The 25,358-nt window shown below is 40.1% G+C and overlaps 1 protein-coding gene across 2 annotated transcripts in view; it reads right to left on the bottom strand.

Annotated features, from left to right (window-relative positions):
• Window positions 1-25,358, bottom strand: part of SYNE2 (spectrin repeat containing nuclear envelope protein 2) — a 376,334-nt gene that overhangs the window by 313,085 nt on the left and 37,891 nt on the right. For both annotated transcript variants that reach the window (XM_030811980.1, XM_030811985.1), the window contains exon 2: window positions 5,555-5,684. In XM_030811980.1, coding sequence (XP_030667840.1) covers window positions 5,555-5,633 — 79 coding nt within the window. In that variant the 5' untranslated portion in view covers window positions 5,634-5,684. The remainder of the gene's footprint in view (window positions 1-5,554; window positions 5,685-25,358) is intronic.

The following is a 25,358-nucleotide window of genomic DNA, read 5'->3' as shown; positions in this document are numbered from 1 at the left end:
CCATATATATTTTTTTAATTTTAAAAATTTTAAATTAAATTCAATTTAAAAAATTTTAAACAGCCGTTTATTCAGCCATTTATTATCATTTTAACAGCCTGAATTTCCATATCTCAAAATCATTTAAAATATGGACTGCTGGCCAGGTGTTGTGGCTCATGCCTGTAATCCCAGCACTCTGGGAGGCCAAGGCAGGCAGATCACTTGAGGTCAGGAGTTTGAGACCAATCTGGCCAACATGGTGAAATCCCCTCTCTACTAAAAATACAAAAATTAGCCAGACGTGGTGGCAGGCACCTGTAATCCCAGCCACTCAGGAGGCTGAAGCAGGAGAATCACTTCAACCCAGGAGGCAGAGGTTGCAGTGAACCGAGGTCACACCACTGCACTCCAGCCCAGGTGACAGAGCAAGATTCTGTCTCAGAAAAAAAAAAAAAAAGAAAGAAAGAAAGAAAAAGAAAAAGAAAAAAATACATATATATATGAATAAATAAAATGTGTACTGCCCAGAGTAATACAGAATGCACTAAACTAAAATGAATTCCATTTTTATACAAACCCACTCAAATTCATAAATACCATTCCTTTCTCTTCCTAACCATTCAAACAGTCCAACACCATCCTCTTCACTAGATGCAGAAAACATAAATATCGACCTATAAAGGGTACCCTCAGGGCCAGGTATGGTGGCTTACGCCTGTAATCCCAACACTTTGGGAGGCTGAGGTAGGAGGATCACTTGAGTCCAGGAGTTCAAAACCAGCCTGGGTATCATAGCAAGACTCCCATCTCTACAAAAAATAAAAAAGTTAGCCAGGCACAGTGATGTGCACCTGTAGTACCAACTACTTGGGAGGCTGAGGTGGGAAGATCACTTGAGCCCAGGAGTTTGAGGCTGCAGTGACTCGTGTTCATGCCACTGCACTCCAGCCTGGGTGACAGAGCAAGACCCTCTCTCAGAAAAAAGAGGGAGGGTACCCTCAAATTGGCTTTACAAAGATATTTTCTCAAAGAGCACACAAAAAAATCAACGAAAAGAAAGATAAAGTCACTTGCTTATCGTCCTGCTCTATGAATTTCGGCAAAGCACTGCCTGATTTTCAGGGCTGATTCCTTTTAGGCCCTGTACATACGGGCTGTATGCTTTCATAACATATTAATGATGAATCACTACATTTCAATTCAGACATTTTAATCTTTTCTTGCATGTGTTATTCTGAGTCAGGGTGTTGCCACAATTGTCTCACCTTAGATTAAGTTTTTGCTAAAATAAAGCAGGCTTTATAAGTTAATTAGGCCATTCTACTGTCTCTATCTGCCTCTAAAAAAAGGTTCTGAAACAAAGAAAAATAAAAACTTTCTTATGAGCAGGGATCTGAGCCTCTTATATTACATGAAATCTCTTTCTCGTATTACTCCAGGGATCATTAAGCACATGTGAATGTTGTGAAATACGAGTCTGCTTGCTGTGTGTACAATGCCAAGTGCCTTTAAGACTACCACCAACAGCCTTTGGTTCAGTAGTACTTCATGCAGATAATATTGTCCATCATTTTTTTTTCTCAAATAGCTAATAATCCTGCTATGAAAGCAAAGGTGCCTTCAGAAATATATACAAGTGTCTGCCTTCTTTTCTTCCTTCCTCCCTCCTTTCCTTCTTTCCTTCAACAACTTAGGCTGAAAGAATCATTACAAATTCACTGATAACAATATGGAACTTAACTTTGGGAAATCTATTCATTTCGCCGTAAAGCCTTCATCTTATAGGCATGGGAACTTCCTGGTTGGTATCTCTTGAGGGTACCTGGCTAATGTGAACAGACTGCCCAGCGTCACCTTGACATTATAGTATTGGCTTTCTACCAGTCCCCCTAGACGGCAATGTGCCCAGCACCACGATTCCTCTAAATACATCATTAAAGGAAATCATTCAGACTGACCAGTGCACATATATCACATTTACATTGCAAAACAGTCCATACTACTCTCCAATTGTAAAGCAGATCGTATAACCTACCATAATTCAAAACATGCTATAAGAAACCACTCATTTCTCAGTAATTTGCTAATTATTTTGAGCTACTTATGAGCCTGAGATCACTAATATTACTTAAAGATGCCCTCCATATTCTGGATGTGAAAACTTGCTATGGATTGAATAGGTTAAGGCTAAGATTTAATGAATTTTCCAGTGAAAGTTGTTAAGGAAACTCCCTCTTTCAAACTGTTCTTTGAAGTATATCAAAGAGGGTATGGTACAATACAAAGAAAACTGTCCTAGTCAAAACACAGCTCCACTGCTCACCAGCTATGGGAATCTGGGCAAGTAATTCATTCTTTCTGAGCCACAGCCTCTTTCTCAATTGTCAAAGATTTTTTTAAATCTACTTCATAATGTGGTTGTGAGGATCAAATAAGATAATGCATGCAAAAGGGCTACGTAAGTTACAGCATGCTACATAAAAGTCAAAATGTCCCCTCTGTTGTGGGGAAGAAAATATTACTTGATATGTATAATAATAATAATAATACAAGTGCTCAAAGAGATACTACAGGAGAACAGAGGAGGGAGCACGTTATCTCAGCCTAAGAGAGAGCAGGGCTCACAGAGGAAACTGATTCTAATTGTCCTGGGGATGGATAAAGGATGTATGAAGGATGGATGGGAGAATGACTTCTGTTGCTGGAGGAGGGGCCGGGAGAGCTACAAGGGAAACAATCTGAATGAAAGCACACAGGCTGGCGGACCAGGGAGAATATGGCCCCTTAAGGAACCGTGGGGTTGGAGCACAGAGTGCTTATGGGGCATGGTGGGAGATAAGAGCAGAGAGAAAGGCAAGCACTGGACCAGCAAAAGCCTGAACCACGCCAAGAAGTCTAGACTTCATCCCACATGTGATAGGGAGCCATTGAACAGAAATGTTAAAACAAAACAAACAAAAGAAAAAGCAGAAAAAAACGAGACATCTGGTTTACAATTTTTTTCCTATATATCATGAAGCTTCTACTCCAGCCATGTGCTCTTGGACAAGAAATACTTTGAGAGTAAGATTTTGGCCATAAATATAAAAAAAGAAAGTATGATGTACATATGGACTCCCTAGTCTGTGTTAGGCACTGTGCTAAGCCCCTTTGTCTCCCTTACTGTTCATCTTCAAAATGCAGCTGCGTCCATGAGTTCTCATTGTTCAATTCCCACCTATGAGTAAGAACATGCGGTGTTTGGTTTTTTGTCCTTGCAATAGTTTACTGAGAATGATGCTTTCCAGTTTCATCCATGTCCCTACAAAGGACATGAACTCATCATTTTTTATGGCTGCATAGTATTCCATGGTGTATATGTGCCACATTTTCTTAATCCAGTCTATCGTTGTTGGACATCTGGGTTGGTTCCAAGTCTTTGCTATTGTGAATAGTGCCGCAATAAACATACGTGTGCATGTGTCTTTATAGCAGCATGATTTATAGTCCTTTGGGTATATACCCAGTAATGGGATGGCTGGGTCAAATGGTATTTCTAGCTCCAGATCCCTGAGGAATCGCCACACTGACTTCCACAATGGTTGAACTAGTTTACAGTCCCACCAACAGTGTAAAAGTGTTCCTATTTCTCTACATCCTCTCCAGCACCTGTTGTTTCCTGACTTTTTAATGATGGCCATTCTAACTGGTGTGAGATGGTATCTCATCGTGGTTTTGATTTGCATTTCTCTGATGGCCACTGATGATGAGCATTTTTTCATGTGTTTTTTGGCTGCATAAATGTCTTCTTTTGAGAAGTATCTGTTCATGTCCTTTGCCCACTTTTTGAGGACACAGGAAGGGGAACATCACACTCCGGGGACTGTTGTGGGGTAGGGGGAGGGGGGAGGGGGGAGGGACAGCATTAGGAGATATACCTAATGCTAAATGAGGAGTTAATGGATGCAGCAAAACAACATGGCACATGGATACATATGTAACAAACCTGCACATTGTGCACATGTACCCTAAAACCTAAAGTATAATAATAATTAAAAAAAAAAAATGCAGCTGCAGTGTGGGAACTCTCATTCACATTTTACAAATGAGGAAACTGAGACTCAAAAGATGAAATCTCTCCTCCAAGTTCAAATAACCAGTGATTGGCAGAGCCAGCATTAGAAATCTGATTTACCTATTTATTGCAGCCAAAACGTTACATGCAACCAAAACATCATAGAAAAACAATAATTTTTTTCCAGTTAAATGAAAGCTTGATTCCAACTACATCTGCATATTCAGACATTATTTTTAAGTCCTTACTGAAAAGTTTAAAAATTCTTACCTCAGGTATAACCTCTCAACAATTTAAATGTGTCTTACTCTACACAAAGTATACAATAATTACTTTGAAAAGGCTGGTATATACAGATACTGTCTATTCTAACAGCTATTGATTTCCATCTCAGCTCAAAATATACAAGTAAATCATTCAAAACAGATTTTTTTTTGCCAAATTACTCAATATGGCATCAAAACAGATCTTTAATTTAAAGGAAAATATCAGAAAACAAGTCATTTTGGCATCTTTACCATAAATGACTCAGAATCTATGACTTTGAGTAACATTCTAAAAATGCTGCATAATAATGCCCATAATCTTAAACTTACTTTAAAACACATAGTTCCATAAATATTTTCAAAGACCTGCTATAGCCTTATTTCTTTTATACTAGCTAACTTTACTCAACTCCAAAATTTGCTTTATCAACAAAGGTAGAAGGTCTAGTGGCTAGTGAATTTTCAAAATACAACACAAATATTGCCAAACTCCACAAGAGGCACTTTTAAAAAAATGACAGCACTTATATACATGCACACATGATTCACATGATTGAAAGGTCATTCATTTATAATATTACCTCTCTTCCTATCAGGACAAAATAAGGATGTGCATTCATTCATTCATTTATTTGAGATGGAGTTTTGCTCTTGTTCCCCAAGCTGGAATGCAATGGCACCATCTCAGCTCACTGCAACCTCCACCTCCCGGGTTCAAACAATTCTCCTGCTTCAGCCTCCCAAGTAGCTGGGATTACAGAAATGCGCCACAACACCTTGCTAATTTTGTATTTTTAGTAGAGATGGGGTTTCCCCATGTTGGTCAGGCTGGTCTCCAACTCCCGACCTTGGGTGATCCGCCTGCCTCGGCCTCCCAAAGTGCTGGGATTACAGGCATGAGCCACCGTGCCCGGCAAGGATGTGCATTTAAAAGAAGCTACACAAAAAGATAAGAAGTAAGTACAAACAATGCCAAGCAAACTACAGTTTACTATTTAATTTTCACTGCAAATAAAATGCATACACTCAGTAAGAAACTGGAGATAGCAAATTCCTTGCAGGTATTCCTTACTTTCCCAGAGAGCTAAGACAGAAATAAAGACATTTAAATATACTAAAAGGTTTCTACAGTTGGAAAAATACAGATATCTTTATCTCCATAACAGAGATGGAAATCAGCATGACTTGCAACTAGATAAAAATTAGGTTTCCACAGTTTCTGTGGGTATTACCCCCACCCAATCTTAATTACCTTGCAATGAAATATGGAGATTGTCGATGCCCCAGGAACCCTGTTCCTCTTCGGTAGGAAGCTCAGGACTAGATGCCATTCTTTGACTCAATGGAGATTATATCATGTCCATCTCAGTTGAAGAAGTGAACTGAAAGTGAAATGGATAAATGTTCATTAATAACTTTTCAGTTCCGTTTCTAGTAAACATGCATTGCCAGAAAACAGCAGCAACAAAAACCTGTCCTCCAAAACAAGTATGGCTTTCTAGTGTGTGCTTCCACGGTTCATGAAGAACAAAGTAACTACGCCTTCGTTTTGAATCATAATCAAGATTTTTGCCCTATGACCTATTCATGCCCTTTGGAGCTGCTTTCAGAACTCCAGAAGAACTAGCATTGTGGATTCTATACCAGTGGAGAAAAGGAAAGCCAGGCAATTCGATGTAATAACTTGTCTAGAGGAAGGAAAGTTGACACAAACTGATATCTTAGGCGTCAGTGTTAAGTGATTGTTAGCCTCCAACCTTCAAGGATTTTCTTTAAAACTTTTTTTGAACTTAGTTCCTTTTCTGCCCCAGTTATGTTGCCATTTACTGGAAACAATAAGAGCTGAGCCTGCATAGCTTGCAAAGTGAAACTAAAAATCTAATATATCAAAAAGAATATTTTAATGAGTTATCTAATATATTGAATTATTTTCCCAAAGGCTTATTTTTTCACCTACACATTTCTTCCCCTCGCCCCCACCTTGATTCTTAAAGAATCCTTCCAGTGAGAGCAGTTTTTACTTCATACCTCTTTAAAAGCATTGCTTCATGTATTTATTTACCACTATTAATTTCTGGAGGATGAGTATAAAACACCAACTTCTCCCATATGGATGATCAAATAATAAACCTAACCAAGCATATAAAAATATAAAGTAGATTGGGGGTATACATAGGGATGGATAACTGTACAGCTTTGTGATCAAGCAAGCATTGCAAAATATTAATGTTAGAATCTATGTGTTGACCATATAGGTATTCACTTTTAAATTCCTTTAACTTTGCTGTATACTAGAAATTTTGCATAATAAAATGCTGGGGGGGGGGCGGAACTAAAAGATAAATATGAGGCCAACAGCTAGATACAGTCAATCATATTAAATATTAAACAGAACACTTCAAAAAATACAAAGAATAAGAATGATTAAACAGTCCCTGCTAGTTCAAAAATCTTTCAATCCTGCCTGCCCCCTTATCATCCACATCCCTTTTATTATCTCTTGCATGGATCACTGTTGTTAAAGATTTCGGCTACCAAATTAACTTGACTAATTAATGATTAATTTGTTTATCCTCCGAATTAAGATGAATCACAACCAGCTTGAGGTAAAGGAGTTGCTATATGGAATTGAGAGATTCTAACCAAAAAGAAAGGCTGTTTATTAGTTCGCCATGAGCCTTGGCAGCCTGATGAGTGATAAAGATACAAACATCTTCAGCTTTGTGATATACTGAGGACCTCCACCATCCCTTCCCATACTCTGGGGCTCCTGAACACAAAGTGGAGACAAAGCACTTCTTCATTTTGGCACCCTAAGATTTGAATTCCAGAATGAATTTTCTAACCGCACACGCTATTCCACGTCATCGCTATTTAAAAAAAAAGGAGAATAGCAATATTATACAGTACTTACTGTATACAGGCACTGTTATAAGCACTTTGTATATACAACCTCATTTAATCTTTATGATAATGATAAGAGTTAGGAACTATAGTTATCTCCACATTTGAAAAGACAAAGCTTAGATGCACCAGTATGATTCACAATTGTCTAAGGACACACAGGTAATAAATGATGGAGCCGGCCGGGTGCGGTGGCACCCAAAGTGCTGTAATCCCAGCACTTTGGGAGGCCGAGGCGGGCGGATCACGAGGTCAGGAGATCGAGACCATCCTGGCTAACACGGTGAAACCCCGTCTCTACTAAAAATACAAAAAATTAGCCAGGCGAGGTGGCGGGCACCTGTAGTCCCAGCTACTCGGGAGGCTGAGGCAGGAGAATGGCGTGAACCCTGGGGGGCGGAGCCTGCAGTGAGCCGAGATCGCGCCACTGCACTCCAGCCTGGGCGACAGCGAGACTCCGTCTCAAAAAAAAAAAAAATGATGGAGTCAAGATTTGAATCCAGGTGGTTTGGGCTTCAGAGTTCATGCTTTAAACCAACACATGATGGTGCCTCCTAAGGTGAGCGAGAGTTTGCCATATGTCATTTATTTTTGTTTTCATTCATTTGCACAACAAATAATTATATAGGCTGGATGCTGCTCTCAAGAGATTCAATCCTCTGAGAATGATAAATGAACACAATATTAAGCAAAATCCTCTAATAAACAAGTACAGAAGGTACTCTTGAGAGCAAAGGAGACCGCATGCCCCATCACTTGAAGCTGGAGATGGATGCAACTGTCAGGAGTTGCAGTGGACTGAGTTCTTACGTCCCCCAAAGTCCATATGTTGAAATCTAATCCCCAATGCCACGGTATTAGGAGGTGGGGCCTTTGGGAGGTGATCCTCATTAATGGGATTAGTGCCCTTACAAAAGAGGCCCAAGAGAGACTCCTTACCCCTTCTACCATGTGAGGATAGACTGAGAGGATGGCCATCTATGAGGAAACAGGCCCTCATCAGACATTGAATCTTCTGGACTTGATCTTGGATTAGATTTCTGTCATTTACAAACTACCCATTTTATGGTATTTTGTTATAGCAACTCAACAAGACAAGAGCGTACTTTTCACAAAATAGCATTTCACGTGAAATAGTCCTATTAGAATTAGCATTATTTGGACAGTACCTTGAATTTGGTAAGAATGTCTCTGAGAAGATCCAAATCAGTATAATCAGAAATGACAAAGATATTATAGCTGATCCCTCAGAAATACAAAAGATCCACTACAACAACTCTATGCACACAACTTAGAAAATCTAGAGGAAATGGATAAATTCCTGGAAACACAATTTCCCAAGATTGAATTGGGAAGAGATTGAAATCTTGAGTAGACCAATATCAAACTCTGAAGTTGAACCAATAATAATTTTTTTAAAAACCTACCAACCAAAAAAAGCTCTGGACCAGATGGATTCACAGCTGAATTCTACCAGAAGTGTAAAGAGGAACTGGTACAAATCCTACTGAAACTATTCCAAAAAATCAAGGAGGAGGGACTCCTCCCTAACTCATACTATGAAGCCAGCATCAGCCTAATACCAAAATTTGGCAAAGACACAACTAAAAAAGAAAACTTCAGGCCAATATCCCTGATGAACATAGATGCAAAAATTCTCAACAAAATACTAGCAAACTGAATCCAGCAGCACATAAAAAAGTTAATTCATCACAATCAAGTAGGTTTTATTCCTGGAATGCAAGGTTGGTTCTAACATATGCAAATCAATAAATGTGATTCACCACATAAACAATTAAAAGCAAAAACCATATGTCATCTCAATAGACACAGAAAAACTTTTTATATAATCCAACATTTCCCTTTATGATTAAAAAAAACCCTCAACAGACTAGGCATTGAAGGAACATACCTCAAAATAATAAGAGCCATCTATGAAAAAACCCACAGCCAACATCATATTCAATGGGCAAAAGCTGGAACAATTCCCCATGAGACTCGGAAAAAGACAAGGATGTCCATTCTCACCACTCCTATTCAACATAGCACTGGAAGCCCTCACCAGAGCAATCAGGCAACAGAAAGAAATAAAAGGTATCCAAATAAGAAAAGAAAAGGTCAAACTATCTCTCTTTGCTGATGATATGATTCTGTACCTAGAAAACCCTAAAGACTCTGCCAAAAGGCTACTAAAACCAATATGTGATTTTAGCAGGGTTTCAGGATGTAAAATCAATGTACAAAAATTAGTAACCTTTCCATACACCAGTAACATCCAGGCTGAGAGTCAAGAACATAATCCCATTTGCAATAGCCACAAAGATAATGAAATATCTAGGAACACAGCTAACCAAAGAGGTTAAAGATCTCAAGGAGAATTATAAAACACTGCTGAAAGAAATCAGAGATGAGACAAATAAAGGGAAAAACTTTCCATGCCCATGGATTAGGAGCATCAATGTCATTGAAATGACCATACTATCAAAGCAATTTACAAATTCAATGCCATTGCTATCGAACTATGAACATTCTTCACAGAATTAGAAAAAACAACTCTAAAATTCATATAAAACCAAAAAAGAGCCCAAATAGTCAAAGCAATCCTAAGAAAAAAGAACAAGGCCAGAGCCCTCACACTACCCAATTTCAAAATATACTCTATGGCTACTGTAACCAAAAGAGTATGGTACTGATACAAAAACAGACACAAAGGCAATAGAACAAAATAGAAAACCCAGAAATAAAGCTGCACATTTCCAACCATCTGATATTAACAAGACTGACAAAAGTAAGCAATGGGGAAATGACTCCCTATTCAATAAATTATGCTGGGATAACTGTCTAGCCATACGCTGAAGAATGAAACTGAACCCTTCCTTATCTTTCACCATAAACAAAAATTAACTCAACATAGATAAAAGATTTAAATGTAAGACCTCAAACTATAAAAATCCTGGAAGAAAACTTAGGAAATACCCTTCTCAACATAAGCCTTGACAAAGAACTTTTGGCTAAGTCTCCAAAAGCAAAAGCAACAAAAAACAAAAATTGACAAATGGGATCTAATTAAAGAGTTTCTGCGCAGCAAAAGAAACTATCAACAAAGTAAACAACCTACAGAATGGAAGAAAACATTTGCAAACTATGCACTGACAAAGGCCTAATATTCAGAATCTATAAGGATCTTAAAGAAATCAACAAGCAAAAGACAACCCCATTAAAAAATGGGCAAAGGACATGAATAGACACTTCTCAAAAGGCGACTTACAAGTGGCCAACTAACATGAAAAAATGCTTATCATCACTAATTATCAGAGAAATACAAATCAAAACCACCAAGATACACCATCTCACACAAGTCAGAATGTCTACTACCAAAAGTCAAAAAACAACAGATGCTGGTGAGGCTGCAGAGAAAAGAGAGTGCTTATAAACTGTAAGTGGGAAAGTAAACTAGTGCAGCCACTGTGGAAAGCAGTTTGCAGATGTCTCAAAGAACTTAAAACAGAGCTAACATTCAACCCAGCAATCCTATTACTGCATATGTACCCAAAGGAAAACAGATCATGCTACCAAAAAGACACATGCCCTCGTAAGTTTATTGCCACGTTACTCACAATAACAAAGACATGGATTCAGCCTGGGTTCCCATCAACAGTGGATTCGATAAAGAAAATGTAGTGCATACACACCATGGAATACTACAAGCCATAAAAAAGAATAAAATCATAGCTTTTGCAGCAACATGGATGGAGCTGGAGGCCATAATCCTAAGCGAATTAACACAGGAACAGAAAACCAATAATATATGTTTTCACTTAAAAGTGGGAGCTAAACATTGAGAACACATAGACATAAACACGGGAACAAAAGACACTACAGACTTCTAGAGGGGTGAAGGGAGGGAAGGGAGCATGAGTTGAAAAACAACCTATTGGGTACTATGCTCACCACCTGGTTACAATATACCCATGTTACAAACCTGCACATGTGCCCTCTGTATCTAAAACAAAAGCTGAAATTTAAAAAAATATATAGAATGTCTCTGAAATTAAAAAAAAAGAATGGGCATTTAATTGAATATTAATCAAATACAAGGTATCAAATGTAGGGGAAAGAATCATTTGTTGTATTTACATTAAAAATAAAAACAAAACAACAAAGACAAGTTGTTAACTGGAGAACCAAGAAGTATTCCTGTCCTCAACTGGCATGTGGAATTCACTGTATTGTATATTAAAGACGTAGGAAAAGACCAGGCACACACCTATAGTCCTAGCTACCCAGGAGTCTGAGGTGGGAGGATTGTTCAAACCCAGAAGTTTGAGGCAAGCCTGGGCAACATAGATAGACCACCTCTAAAAAGTAAATAAATAAAAATAAATAAATAATAAAGGTGTCAGAAAAAAATTAGATAACATAGCACCCCCCAAAAAAAATTGAGACCTTAAAATAGCTGGATGTCTAAGAATTTTCTGTTTTTAACCATGAAAACTTATTGGCAAACAAGGCAAAAGATATATTCATAATTTTTTACTTCCTGGGCCATTTCTTAGAGCTTCTAGAAATGTCTATCAAAACTAAACCCAAACTTTGAAGACTGAATCAATTCGAAGTGTTAGATTATTAACCCAAATACTGTCATAGCACAATTATTTGTCAAAACATGCTACAGAGGCCATGGGGATATAATTGAAGAGACTTATTGATGACATTTCCAACACAATTGTTTTTGGTGAGAAACTGCTGACATTTTTAGGGAGGAATTTACTTAACAAATAGAACCCACAAAAAACTGGAACAGAGTAGAAAAGAAAAGCTCCAAGGGACTTCTCAGGATTTGAATTCAGAAGCTAGAAAGGCTTTGAAAAAGGAAGGCAGAAGAAAGAGTGAAAGGCCAGGTGCAGTGCTGTAATCCCAGCACTTAGGAAGCCAGAGGCAGGAGGACTGCTTGAGACCAGGACTTCGAAACCAGCCTTCATCTCAACAAAAAAATCAAAAAAATTAGCTGGGCATAGTGGCATACACCTGTAGTCCTAGCTACTCCAGAGGCTGAGGTTCCCACCTCACTTGAGGCCAGGAGGTCAAGGCTGCAGTGAGTCATGTTCATGCCGCTGCACTCCAGCCTGGGTGACAAAGCAAGACCTTGTCTCCAAAAAAAAGAAAAAAACAAAAAGGAAAGAAAGAGGAGTGAGGGTTTAGCTAAGGGCTAGACTGAGTCTCCCGGGTCTCTAGCAACCGAAATCTATCAGTGTGTTTTGACTCCTCTGAGGAGAACACAGCGGCTGTGCCCAGGTAAATTCCAGCCCAGAAGAGCTTTCCTGGGTACTCCTTCTGGCCTTACTTTTTCTTTTCAAATAGAAAAGGGTGTAGTATTAAAATAAATAAATAAAATAAATAAATAAATAAATAAATAAATAAAATAAATAAAACTTTTTTTTTTTTTTTTTTTTTTGAGATGGAGTCTTGTTCTGTCACCCAGGCTGGAGTGCAGTGGTGCAATCTCGGCTCGGTGCAATCTCGGCTCAGTGCAACCTCTGCTTCCCGGGTTCCAGTGATTCTCGTGCCTCAGCCTCCCTAGTAGCTGGGATTACAGGCATGTACCACCACACACAGCTAATTTTTGTACTTTTAGTAGAGATGGAGTTTTGCCATGTTGGCCAGGCTGGTCTTGAACTCCTGACCTCAGATAATCAGCCCGCCTCAACCACCCAAAGTGCTGGGATTACAGGCATGAGCCACCACGCCTGACCTTAAATGAAACTACTCTTAAAAGTGAATAAAATCTTCAGAAACATAACCAAAGGTTGGGTGAAGAATGTAGTGGCATTAAAGCCTCTAAAATGAAATGGAATAATGTGGGATTGTTTTTAAAATACATGTAAATTAATATACATGCTTTTACCAATGGCATAAGCTATTCGGGGGTTTTGGTTTTGTTTTGTTTGTTGTTGTTGAAGACAAGTTTTCATTCTGTCACCCAGGCTGGAGTACAATGGTGCTACCATGGCTCACTGAAACCTCAACTTCCCCGAGCTCAAGCCATCCTCCCACCTCATCCTCCCAAGTAGCTAGAACTACAGGCACACGCCACCATGCTTGGCTAATTTTTAAATTTTCTGTAGAGGCAGAGTCTCACTATATTCCCCACGCTGGTCTCAAACTCCTGACCTGAAGCCATCCTCCTGTCTCACCTCCCAAAGTCCTGGGATTACAGGTGTGAGCAATTGCAGCCGGCTGACATAAACTATTTTGAAATGACTGTGGTTTGCTTATGCAATAATCCTGTGGTGTCAATTAAAACCTCAAAACACTAGTGAGTTTCCCTTTTTTAAAGAAATCTTGGCATTTACTCTGGTTTTTTTCAACTAAAAGATGAAATTTTAATAGAGAGCATCCGAAATGAAAGGGATTATGGGTGATTTTTATTTTCTTTTTATCTGCGTTTTTAAAATTTTAAATGACGGACCCATATTTCTACTGAAATAAGAATAACAATTTGGCTTTTATTTTAATGAAACGACAGCAAAATGAGAATAAGGTATTATTAGTTCAGGTTCAGTTCTTCATTCCATATTCAATAGAACCTGTACATCTACGTCTTCATAATAAGGAGAAAAATACTCTCTTGACAAAAATGAAATATTTTTAAAATTCTCTGAGTATGTCAGAAATTTCTAAAAAATATTCCCAAAGTCTTTTTGGTAGCTCAATAGCTTTCCGTTTTCTCATTAGTAGACAGTTTGTTAACAAGCTCTGCCAGTCTAACTGAAATTCTAACTGAAAAACCACTCTGTCAATGGTGAGGAAGAAGCATCTGTCCTATCTTTAAAGGTTGACCAGAAGGTATATCATAACAGATGTAGCATTCACGTTATTTCTTTAACAGAGTGATTTTAAAGCCAGCATTTTCCCCGGGGTGTCTCTCCTGTTCTTTTTCCATTCTTCAGCTGTACTATGTTACTTAGAGTCCACCTAGGAATTTGGAAGGATCTTCTCCTTTATCAGTTAAATTGTAGAGCTATTCCTAGCAATTGACAGTCCGCTTACAAGCTCACAGCAGAAAGTCGGTGAAACACTGCAATAAATTTGTTCATCTTTTTCCCATTAACTTTTCCCCTTATTATTTATCGTAAGGTCATCACTTGACTAGAAGCAACTGGTGCATATTCCCAGGTCAGGTGATTTGTAAGGTCCACTCTATTCCCTCCTCCCGGGCACTTTATTCTTCTAACGACACCACACAAATGCCAGAACAACCAATCCTATGATATGGTCTGGCTGTGTCCCCACCCAAATCTCATCCTGAATTGTAACTCCCACAATTCCCACGTGTCATGGGAGGAACCTGGTGGGAGGTGATTGAATTATGGGGGTGGGTCTTTCCTGCACTGTTCTCATGATTGTGAATGAGTCTCATGAGATCTGATGGTTACTATTAGGGGGAGTTTTCCTGCACAAGCTCTCTTTTTGCCTGCTGCCATCCATGTAAGTCGTGACTTGCTCCTCCTTGCCTTCCATTGTGATTGTGAGGCCTCCCCAGCCATATGGAAGTTTAAGTTCATTAAACCTCTTTTTCTTCCCAGTCTCAAGTATGTCTTTATCAGCAGCGTGAAAACGAACTAATACACCTATCTATGCATTACACTTTTGGAAAACAAAAATGTAGCAATTCTCAAATCATGATGCCACTGGGCTTGCAATCTCACAACAAAGCAGTGTCACCAACCAATACCAACTGTGGCAAGAAAGCACCCACTTAACCCATGATCAGAACATCCTGAGGAAATGTAGCCACTTCCCTAAAAGAGCCTTCCGCTGGCCCTGACCCAGTCCCAGATGCTCTGAACTTCAGTATCCACTGCTGTAGAATGGGAATAATACTTCTTGTTTAAGGTGGTTGTTGGAATTCAAGGAAAACACTCATGAAACTAAAAATGACAACAATTAACATTTATTAAATACTATAAGAAATGTACTACACAGTATATAAATGGTATTTATTATAATCTGTGAAATACATTTATAGGGATTATCCTATTTCTTAATCAGCAGTAAAAAGTAAAATCTAGTCACAATACTAGAACAAAAGTGAAAAAACTTAGGCACAGTGGCTCACGCCTGTAATCTCAGCACTTTGGGAGGCCAAGGCAAGAGGATCACTCGAGACCAGGTGTTCTAGACCAGCCTAGGCAACATGGTAAAACCTCATCTTTACAAAAAATACAAAAATTAGCTAGGCATGGTGGTGTGTGCCTGTAGTCCCAACTACTTGGGAGGCTGAGGCAGGAGGATCACCTGAGCCCAGGAGGTCAAGGCTGCAATAAGCCATGATTGTGCCACTGCACTCCAGCCTGGGTGACAGAGCAAGACCCTGTCTCAAAAAAAATCTAACAAACAGGGCCAGGCACAGTGACTCATGCCTGTAATGCCAGCACTTTGGGAGGCCAAGGCAGGTGGATCACCTGAGGTCAGGAGTTCAAGACCAGCCTGACCAACAAGGTGAAATCCCGTCTCTACTAAAAACACAAAAATTAGCCAGGTGTGGTGGCAGGCACCTATAGTCCCAGCTACTCGGGAGGTTGAGACAGAAGAATTGCTTGAACCCAGGAGGCGGAGGTTGCAGTGAGCTGAGATCGTGACACTGCACTCCACTTACACACACGGAGCAAGATACCATCTCAAAAAAATAAATAAATAAATAAATAAAAACTTAAGGATGAAAACTCCCAAAGCTAAAAAACCTGACATTCACAAATGTGAAATCAACACATATTCAGAAAATTTTCCAAAAATGCTGTCTGATTCCACTTACGTAAGGTACCTACAGTCATCAAAATTTATAGAGACAGAGAGCAGAATGGTGCTGCCAGGGAATGGAGAGTTAACTATTTTAATTAACTTTTAATTGTTTAATGAATATATAGTTTCAGTTTCACAAAATGAAAAGAGTTCTGGAAATGGATGGTGGTGATGGTTACACAACAATGTGAATCCACCAGCAGGAATTAATACCACTTAAAAATGGTTAGGATGATAAACTTTATGTTATATGTATATTGAACAAAGTTTTAAAAGAAAACTTTTCAACCTATAATTTATATCCAGCTAAAGTATGAATCAAGTGTTAGGGTAGAAAAAAGTAATTTCCTGACACACAAATCTCCAAAAAAATGTATGTCCTAAGCACTTGTTCTTAGAAAGCTACTGGTGAGGGCCAGGTGCAGTGATTCATGCCTGTAATCTCAGCACTCTGGGAGGCCAAGGCAGGCGAATCGCTTGAGGCCAGGAGTTCGAGACCAGCCTGGGCAACCAGCAAAACCCTGTCTCTATAAAAAATACAAAAATTAACCAGGCGTGGTGGCATGCGCCTGTAGTCCCAGCTACTCGGGTGGGTGTGGCGGGTGGATCGCTTGAGCCAGGGAGGTAGAGACTGCAGTGGGCCGAGATGGCAACACAGCACTCCAGCCTGGGCAACGGCGAAACTCTGTCTCAAAAAAAAAAATAAAGCTATACCAACAAAATAAGGTAAAACAAGATGAACGAAAGTATGCCAACAAAATAGAACACTAAACTAAAAGTGAGAAAAACAGGTACTGGGCATTGAATACAGAAGAAATAAAGGGACGTTCCCAGGATGACAGTGATGCAGCAGATTGAGGCAGGAAAAGGGAGGGCTCTGAGAGGGAGGTTTGGGGTGTGAGCTGTGGGGAAGATTACATGGGAAGGAGGGATGTGACTACAGGCAGGAGTGAACCCATGAAATGAGAGAGTGTACAGACTACTGTCTCAGTGAGGCTGAAGAACAATTACGGTTTGCATACCTTAGGAAATACACTAGGAGAGTTGACGGCTGTGGTCAGAGAGATTTGAATGAGCGGCTTTGAAGATAAAGCAGCTCATGATAAGACAAAGTTCCAATTTGGGATCTCAGAAACTTTTTTTAAAAATGTATTCCTCCACGCATTCCATGAAGAATTTGTGGTTTGCAAAACATGCTCGCTGTTCCTCTGGGTAGGAATGCTGAGAAATTTTGAAGCAGAGAAGAATGAAGGGAGCGCTCATCATTTGACTTCATTTTTCTCAGGAAAATAAGAGCTGAGGTCATCTGTTGGGAGCAGGAGCAGAGGGAGCATGAGTGGTGTGGGGTCCTTGAGAATAAACGATGCTTGGAACAGGCCACAGTTAAGAACACAAACAAACCAACCAAAGAAGCATACAAGGATTGTGAGGGCAGCTTAAGGCCCACTGAGGCCAGAACAGCACTGGCTTGTGAATGAACCCAAATGGCATGCTGGGTCCAAGGTTGGCCCAGGAGGGCTCAGCAAAGATGTTCTCACATCTGCTGGATGCTCATTTCTGCCAACTAAAAAATCCTGTAAAAGTGCACGTATACACAAGGAGACACATTCAGGAATAATCAGGGTAGAACTGTTTGTAAGGAAAAAAGTGGAAATAATCTAATACTGTCAGCAGAGAAACAGATAAACTGTTGCTGATTCATGTAGAAGTGAAGACTATTCACAGCTAAAATGAATGAACAGCCAATATCAGCATGGATAGATATCAGAACTACAAAGGTGGGGAAACGAGCTAGCACAAAGGATAGATATACTATGAAGTCATATGTCCTTTATGTAAACTTATTTATTTATTTATTTATTTAGAGATAGGGTCTCACTCTGTCGCCCAGGTTGGAGTGCAGTGGCACAAGCTCAGCTCACTGCAATCTCCACCTCCCGGGTTCAAGCAATTCTCCTGCCTCAGCCTCCCAAGTAGCTGAAATTACAGGTGTGCATCACCATGCCTGGCTAAGTTTTGTATTTTTTGGTAGAGACGAGGTTTCACCATGTTGGCCAGGCTGGTCTCAAACTCCTGACGACAGGTGATCTGCCTGCCTCGGTCTCCCAAAGTGCTGGAATTACAGGTGTGAGCCACCGCGCCAGGCCATTTATGTACATTTTAAACACACACATGAACACATATACAGTAAAAGAACAAAAACATGCTAAGGCAGGATACCCACCACTTCACAGAGTGGAGGGCAAAGGACTGGAGGACATACTTCAGCTATATAGTTTACTTAGTTAAACATCTAAGTAGGGGCCGGGCGCGGTGGCTCACGCTTGTAATCCCAGCACTTTGGGAGGCCGAGGCGGGCGGATCACGAGGTCAGGAGATCGAGACAACGGTGAAACCCCGTCTCTACTAAAAATACAAAAAAAAATTAGCTGGGCGTGGTGGCGGGCGCCTGTAGTCCCAGCTACTCGGAGAGGCTGAGGTAGGAGAATGGCGTGAACCCGGGAGGCAGAGCTTGCAGTGAGCCGAGATCGCGCCACTGCACTCCAGCCTGGGTGACAGAGCGAGACTCCGTCTCAAAAAAAAAAAAAAAAAAAAAATCTAAGTAGGGAGTCCATTATCAATGTTTAAAATAGTCATTATTAACTCTTTAAATTTTAACAGAATTCTACGTAAGTTAGAGAAGTGAGAGGAAATGGCTGAAAGAGCACTAGACTTAGAGTCAGGAGAACTCGGCTGTAGCCCCGGCTTCTCCACTGACCACTTGGCCTTGGGCAATCATCAGCTTCTCCAAGGTCCTATTTCTTCATCTGTTAAATGAGGGTAATGATTTTGTGCAGGCCAACATTCAGACTTTCAGATTCCTGCCAAAGAATCCAACCCAAAGTTCTCCGCCACACATTTACAAACACTGGATTACAAGAAACAATATTCATGGAGGAATGCCTGAAACAGAGTCCACCCATTCCTGGATGTTGTCTTTGGATCCTGTCCAGCTGCCAGGGAGCCGTGAACCTGAACTGCATTGTTCTACCCCTTCAGAGAACTGCTTTTCTTAAAATGTATTTCAGTATGATCCCAAAAGCCTTACTATGCAGGATATGATAGGAAACAGTCAAGAGAAACCTACCATTGTACTCCTTCTACAGGAGTTCAGGAGTACATAGCCCATAAACCAGTGTTCCTTTTATGAGAACATGCTATGGAAAATTCTCTCAGGTCTCAGTACCAAGAAAAACTGTGATCCTAGGCATCTATTCTTTTAATTTAATGAACATGTTATTTTTATAAACAAGGTTTCCCTCCCTTTTTTGGCTGCTACAGCCCATCTCTAGCAACTACAAATGACTTCATAGAAAATAAGTTGCTTTACCACTGTCTACATCCAACTATCCCCATTTTTCCTTCATTCCGATGTCCTCATCTATTTTTTATTCTGTTGAATTTTATGTTTCTCTATAAAGTGCTTCAAACTTTTTCCTGGAATAAGAGAGGATATAAATAAATTAAGTCACAGACTTTCTGTAAGGACAAGATGATTATCTCATTTAGTATGTAGCATGTTGAAATTACAAAATTGCAATGAAATTTTGTAATGAAATCACAAAAATGTAAATTTTTTCTAGGTGGTTTTTGTTTTTGTTTTTGTTTTTGTTTTGGAGACAGGGTCTCACTCTGTCACCCAGGCTGGAGTATAGTGGCACAATCTCAACTCACTGCCACCTTTGCCTCCCGGACTCAAGCCATCCTCCCACCTCAGCCTCTTGAGTAGCTGGGACAATAGGCACACACCACCTGCCCAGATAATTTCTGAATTTTTTTTTTTTTTTATAGAGACAGGATCTTGCCATATTTCCCAGGCTGGTCTCAAACTCCCAGGCTCAAGTGACCCATGCACTTTGGCCTCCAAAGTACTAGGATTACAGGTGTGAGCCACCTTTCCTGGGCCACATATGTAAATTGTTATACATTGGTGAGAAGGAAAAAATTGGTAGTAGGAAATGGAAATTTGGCCAGGTGCAGTGGCTCACGCCTGTAATCTCAACACTTTGGGAGGCCAAGGGGGGGCGGATCACAAGGTCAGGAGTTCAAGACCAGCCTGGCCAATACGGTGAAACCCTGTCTCTACTAAAAATACAAAAAAAAAATTAGCCAGGGGTGGTGGTGGGCGCCTGTAGTCCCAGTTACTCTGGAGGCTGAGGCAGGAGAATCACTTGAACCCAGGAGGCGGAGGTTGTGGTGAGCCAAGATCACACCACTGCACACCACCTAGGCAACAGAGCGAGACTTCATTTCAAAAAGGAAAAAAAAAAAAAGAAAAAAAAAGAAAATGTAAATTTATGTGCTTTCAATAAATGAGATTATCTTAATATTTCTCAATGCCATATCACTTGAAGACAGCTAGATTCCAGCTGTAAGCTCTAGGAAGAGGCCTAATTTGTAGACAACATGCTAAAGCATCCCTACGGAAAACACAGGAATGACTTTGTGACCTACTATCATTTCTGCCAGATTTATGTCCCATCACTCTTGAACTAAATGCATATTACCAACAGCCAGAGTCCCATAGAGAGCCTGAATCAACAGAGTCTTGCCTACAAGCAACAGATTAACAATGTTTCCAAGGTAGTATGGAACAGAGTAGGGGAGAGTGAGAACGTAGTGAGGGCCATAATGAATTATTATTCATAATAAAAATATATTCCTAAGGACACTTTACATCGAAGAATATATTTGTAACGATTATACTCCTGGTGAATATACTTATTCTGCCTTCCCTCCATTCCCTCATTCTGCCCTTCAGTCTCCTCTCTGGGAGAACAGCAGTCCAGGCTCTGCAATGTGTTTTTATCTATCTCTGCCCCCGCACACTCCCGTTCCAGCAATGCAAACACATGTTATTTTATAATGGCCGGATGCAGTGGCTCACACCTGCAATCCCAGCACTTTGGAGGCCAAGGCAGGAGGATCGCCTGAGGCCAGGAGTTCAAGACCAGCCTGGGCAACATAGCAAAATGCCATTTGTAGAAAAAAAATTGGTTTTAATTAGCAGGGCATGGTGGCGCATGCCTATAGTCCTAGCTGCTCAAGACGCTGAGGCAGGAGGACAGTTTGAGCCCAGGAGCTTAATTAAGGCTGCAGTGAGCTATGATCCTATGATCACATCCACTGCATTCCAGCCTGGGCACAGGAACAATGCCCTGTCTCAAAAAAAAAAAAAAAAAAATCCATAAAATGCCAGCACATTAAAATGAAAAAGGCCATCTTAAACATCACATACATCTTCAAAAAGCTGTTAAAACCATCTTATCCTATACAAAGTGTGTAAACTTTAAAATAGAACTGAAAAGAAACAAATAATTAGGTCAGTCTGTCATTGGGTAACTTGGCTCTAGGTGAACTGGCCTTTTTCCCCAAAGAAGTAACTGAGTAACTAACAGATCACTCATCTCTGCTCCCCACTCCAGGAATAATCTCAGCCCTGCATCCCAGCCAAGCTGGCTGGAGCCTTGACTCCCATTGCCTAGCTCTTGTTAGACCCTTCCTGGCATTTTAAGCTGGAGTATACTACGGACATCCTTGCATCACTTGGAGGCTGTAGGTCCTGAATGTTTAGCTTGGCCAGCTAACATGGAGAAACCCATTCCTTAGACTCTCCACACTGAGCCTACCCCGGCCCGGTGAAACAGATTCTTCAGATTCCAGATTCTAGTTTTGTGAGAAGGGCTGTCTTGCTTGCTGTTTTATATTTATTATGTAGCATAGTGTATGCCATACAGTTGCTACATAATAGATGTTTGAGAAAAGATTTTAAAAAACAATAAATTAATAACTTGAGCAATGTTGTTGAAGAAAGTTTCTTTTTTTTCGAGACAGGGACTTGCTCTATTGCCCAGGCTGGAGTACAGTGGCGCGATCTTAGCTTACTGCAGCCTCAACCTTCCAGGCTCAAGTGATCCACCTCAGCGTCCCAAGTAGACAGGACTACAGGCGCGTGCCACCATGCCCAGCTAATTTCTTAATTTTTTTTGTAGTGACAAAAAAATAGGTCTCACAAAGTTGCCCAGGCTGGTCTCGAGCTCCTGGACTCAAGTGATCCAACTGCTTCGGCCTCCCAAAGGGCTACGATTAAAAGTGTGAGCCACCGCACCTGGCCAAGGACACCGTTTCTACAACCTTCAGCTTCTCCGTGTAGGAAGCCCTTCCATTAAATTTTTTTTCTTTTTCTTTTTTTTAAAGAATTTAGTGCTAGAAAACACTTCATTTCCTTTGAGAAATGAAGAATGGGTGTTTGTTGTTGTTTTCTTTTCTAAAAATAAGAACCATATAATTAATGTTCCTTTTTCACTTTGGCTGCCCCAAAACACAGGGCTAACTTTGAGGTCCAACTCTAGTAACTCTGTAGACCCTTCACTGTATTTGTTTTTCTCTGGCCTTTGTATTATGTTTTGTTTTTACTTTTGACTGACATATAATATCTGATCTCATATGTATTTGTTGTGATCATCTTAAATCCTTTGTGAATAAAAGAGAATTAATAAATTTAAAAACTAAATAAATAAAACAGCCAGGCGTGGTGGCCCTCACCTATAGGCCAGCTACTTGGGAGGCTGAGGCAGGAGGACTGCTTAAGCCCCAGAGTTCAAGGCCAGCCTGTGCAACATAGTGAGACCTCTGTCTCTACGAAAAAAAAAAGTACACCAAGGATTTATTTTTTACACACACACAAATAAAAACAGAAATGATACTAAAAATCATTTTTAACCTCAGGTCTTCATGAGTCACAGAACACAAAAAAGAAGTTGCAATTCCTTCCTTGGATATCTTCACTTGAATTGCTTCTCCTTCCATTTTTGACATTTTCTTTTTCTCCCCAAATGACCAGAATTCTTAGCCATGGAACACTGAATTGACTTCAAATATCTTCCCGGATGTATTTTAAGGTAAAAATACCAATTTCTGCTTGTAATGTTTTTTTTTTTCCTTGGGTTTTCAAGAAGAACATGAAACTACTCTGGGAAAAACTGCTCTGGGGGAAAAAAAAGGTTGGGGGGAATGGAGGAACTGTGAAAGTTACAAAGTTGAACTAGTCCTTCTGAGCTGTGGTCAAAATGGTTTCAAGTACAGCTGGCAAAATTCTGAAAAGATAAGACATGCTTGGGGAAAATTATGCAGGATCTCACTGTAATTATAACAGTATGTTTGTCAAACATTTGAATAATATAACTGCACGAGCATTTTTACACGTTTCTATTGTGTAGCATTTTCCCACTGATGAAGGATTTGTTATTTTAAAATTCCAAACGCTAGTCTCCCTAAGATATTTAAAAGAAATATCTCTAAATTTGAAATGTTTGGCAGCAAACACTTACGACAGCCAAAAATATGTTAGCTGTTAAAATCAGAAGTTTGTTTCTGAAACAAACTATTTCTTGAGAAAAATATTTGCCAATTTTCATGGCAGCTGCAGGGATGCTTTCACATGCAGAAATTAATTTATTATTACAAATGGGCAAAGGCAGAGTGATTTCTTTTTCCTTTTGGCCCACACTACTATAACCGACCCAAATTACACGTGCTTTTATCAACAGAGGCACCAGCTGCTGCTTGGCCAGGACCCATTCTTTCTCTTTAACTGTGTTCCCTTACAGAGGAAATTAGCAAAAGCAATCTTTTCCAGATAAGGGTCTGTTTTGTCTTGTAATGTCCAAGTTTCACTACAGCCCCGAATCATATATATACATATATGATTGTAAACGGGGCCAGAATGTCACCCCAAAATATTCCTTTTTGGCATAAAGATTATTTTGAGCTGAAGGCAACTGAGAACAGCAAGCAAGCTCTAAAAACAGAGCTTTTTTCTCTTTGTAAAGGAAATTTACATGTATAAAGGAAATTTCCATTTGTAAAGGTGTCCTGCTCTGCTGCACCAGGAAAAGGGGGATGTCTCTTAACAATTCCCATCAATGAAGAAGGCACTTTAATCTCCAAGACAAACCTTACTAACAACCCCTGTATATCACACATTTCCTAGTTACCTTCCCATAAGTGACTCCCCTTTTCCTACGGCTGGCCTCTTCTCTACACTTCGTCATCCTTTGGTATATAAGCCCTCAAGTTCTGACCGTCTCCCCGTGTCACATTTCTTTGTGAACTTTCATGCCTACGTAAGTAATTAAAACTGTTTTTTCTCTTGTTAATCTCTTTTGACAGTTTAATTGGCAGGGCCTCCAGCCACTGAACCTAGGAGGGTACAGGAAAGAAGTTTCTCCTCCCCTACAATTGCTGAGCCTCTTGCTTAATTTAGAGGCTTTCCATCCCAATTTTATTCTAACATGAGGGCGTAAGATAAATATTATAAAAATATAAACCAAATTCATGAAGAGCTGAGAGTTTCAGGGGTGACAGTAATCAGTCATTCTCATTTAACAAATACCAGTTGAGTGCTCACGACTTGCCAGGCACTGTATCAGGCACTGGGGTGCAAAGATGAATAAGCGGGAAATGCTTTCTAGAAACAGGAACAGAGAGGAGCATGAACAGCAATAACTAACTGCCTGGAGAAGTCCAAAGAAAGCAAAGCTTGTCATAACAGGCATAAAAGGAAAAGGAGCAATTTCAATCTTCCTAATCTCAAGATTTCCCCATTAAGGCAGACAGGACCTAGCAAATGTAGTTTGGGGATGGGAAGGCTGCCAGGATAAGTGAGCCTAGTCAAATTAGAAATCATTAACAAGCACAAAAATAAGTCCATTCCTCTAATCTACTGTTGGGGCTCAGAAAACTATACTCCCAAGTGAAGGCCTCAGAAGCAAAGTTTCTCTCTGACCGCCTGCCCTCCTGTCTATCTCCCCTCATTCTCTCCAGAGGCAAGCCACGGAAACTGGAATCCCTCTTCATCAAGGTGGGTCATAGAAATCAGAACCCCATTTCCCTAAAGCCAGAAATAAAACCTAAAAACATTACAACAAACTTCCCCTTGCTTTTCTGTGTAAGAACTGGCCATAAAGACATTCTCTGGCCTACTCTGTTTGATTGTGAGTCCTGAGACCCCTTAATAGCCGAGCGCAGTAGCTCACGCCTGTAATCCCAGCACTTTGGGAGGCTGAGGCAGGTGATCACTTGAGCTCAGGAGTTCGAGATCAGCCTGGCCAACATGGTGAAACCCTGTCTCTACTAAAAATATAAAAATTAGCCGGGCATGGTGGCCCACACCTGTAGTCCCAGCTACTTGGGAGCCTGAGGTGAGAGGATCACCCCAGAGCACAGGAGGTCGAAGCTGCAGTGAGCCAAGATCACACCACTGGACTCCATACAGCTGAGGTGACAGAGTGAGACCCTATCTCAAAAAA

The sequence above is a fragment of the Nomascus leucogenys genome, chromosome 1a (assembly GCF_006542625.1).
Source record: "Nomascus leucogenys isolate Asia chromosome 1a, Asia_NLE_v1, whole genome shotgun sequence".
Taxonomy (NCBI): domain Eukaryota; kingdom Metazoa; phylum Chordata; class Mammalia; order Primates; family Hylobatidae; genus Nomascus; species Nomascus leucogenys.
The sequence above is the reverse complement of the archived record's forward strand: the minus strand, read 5'-3'. Positions and strand labels throughout refer to the sequence as shown.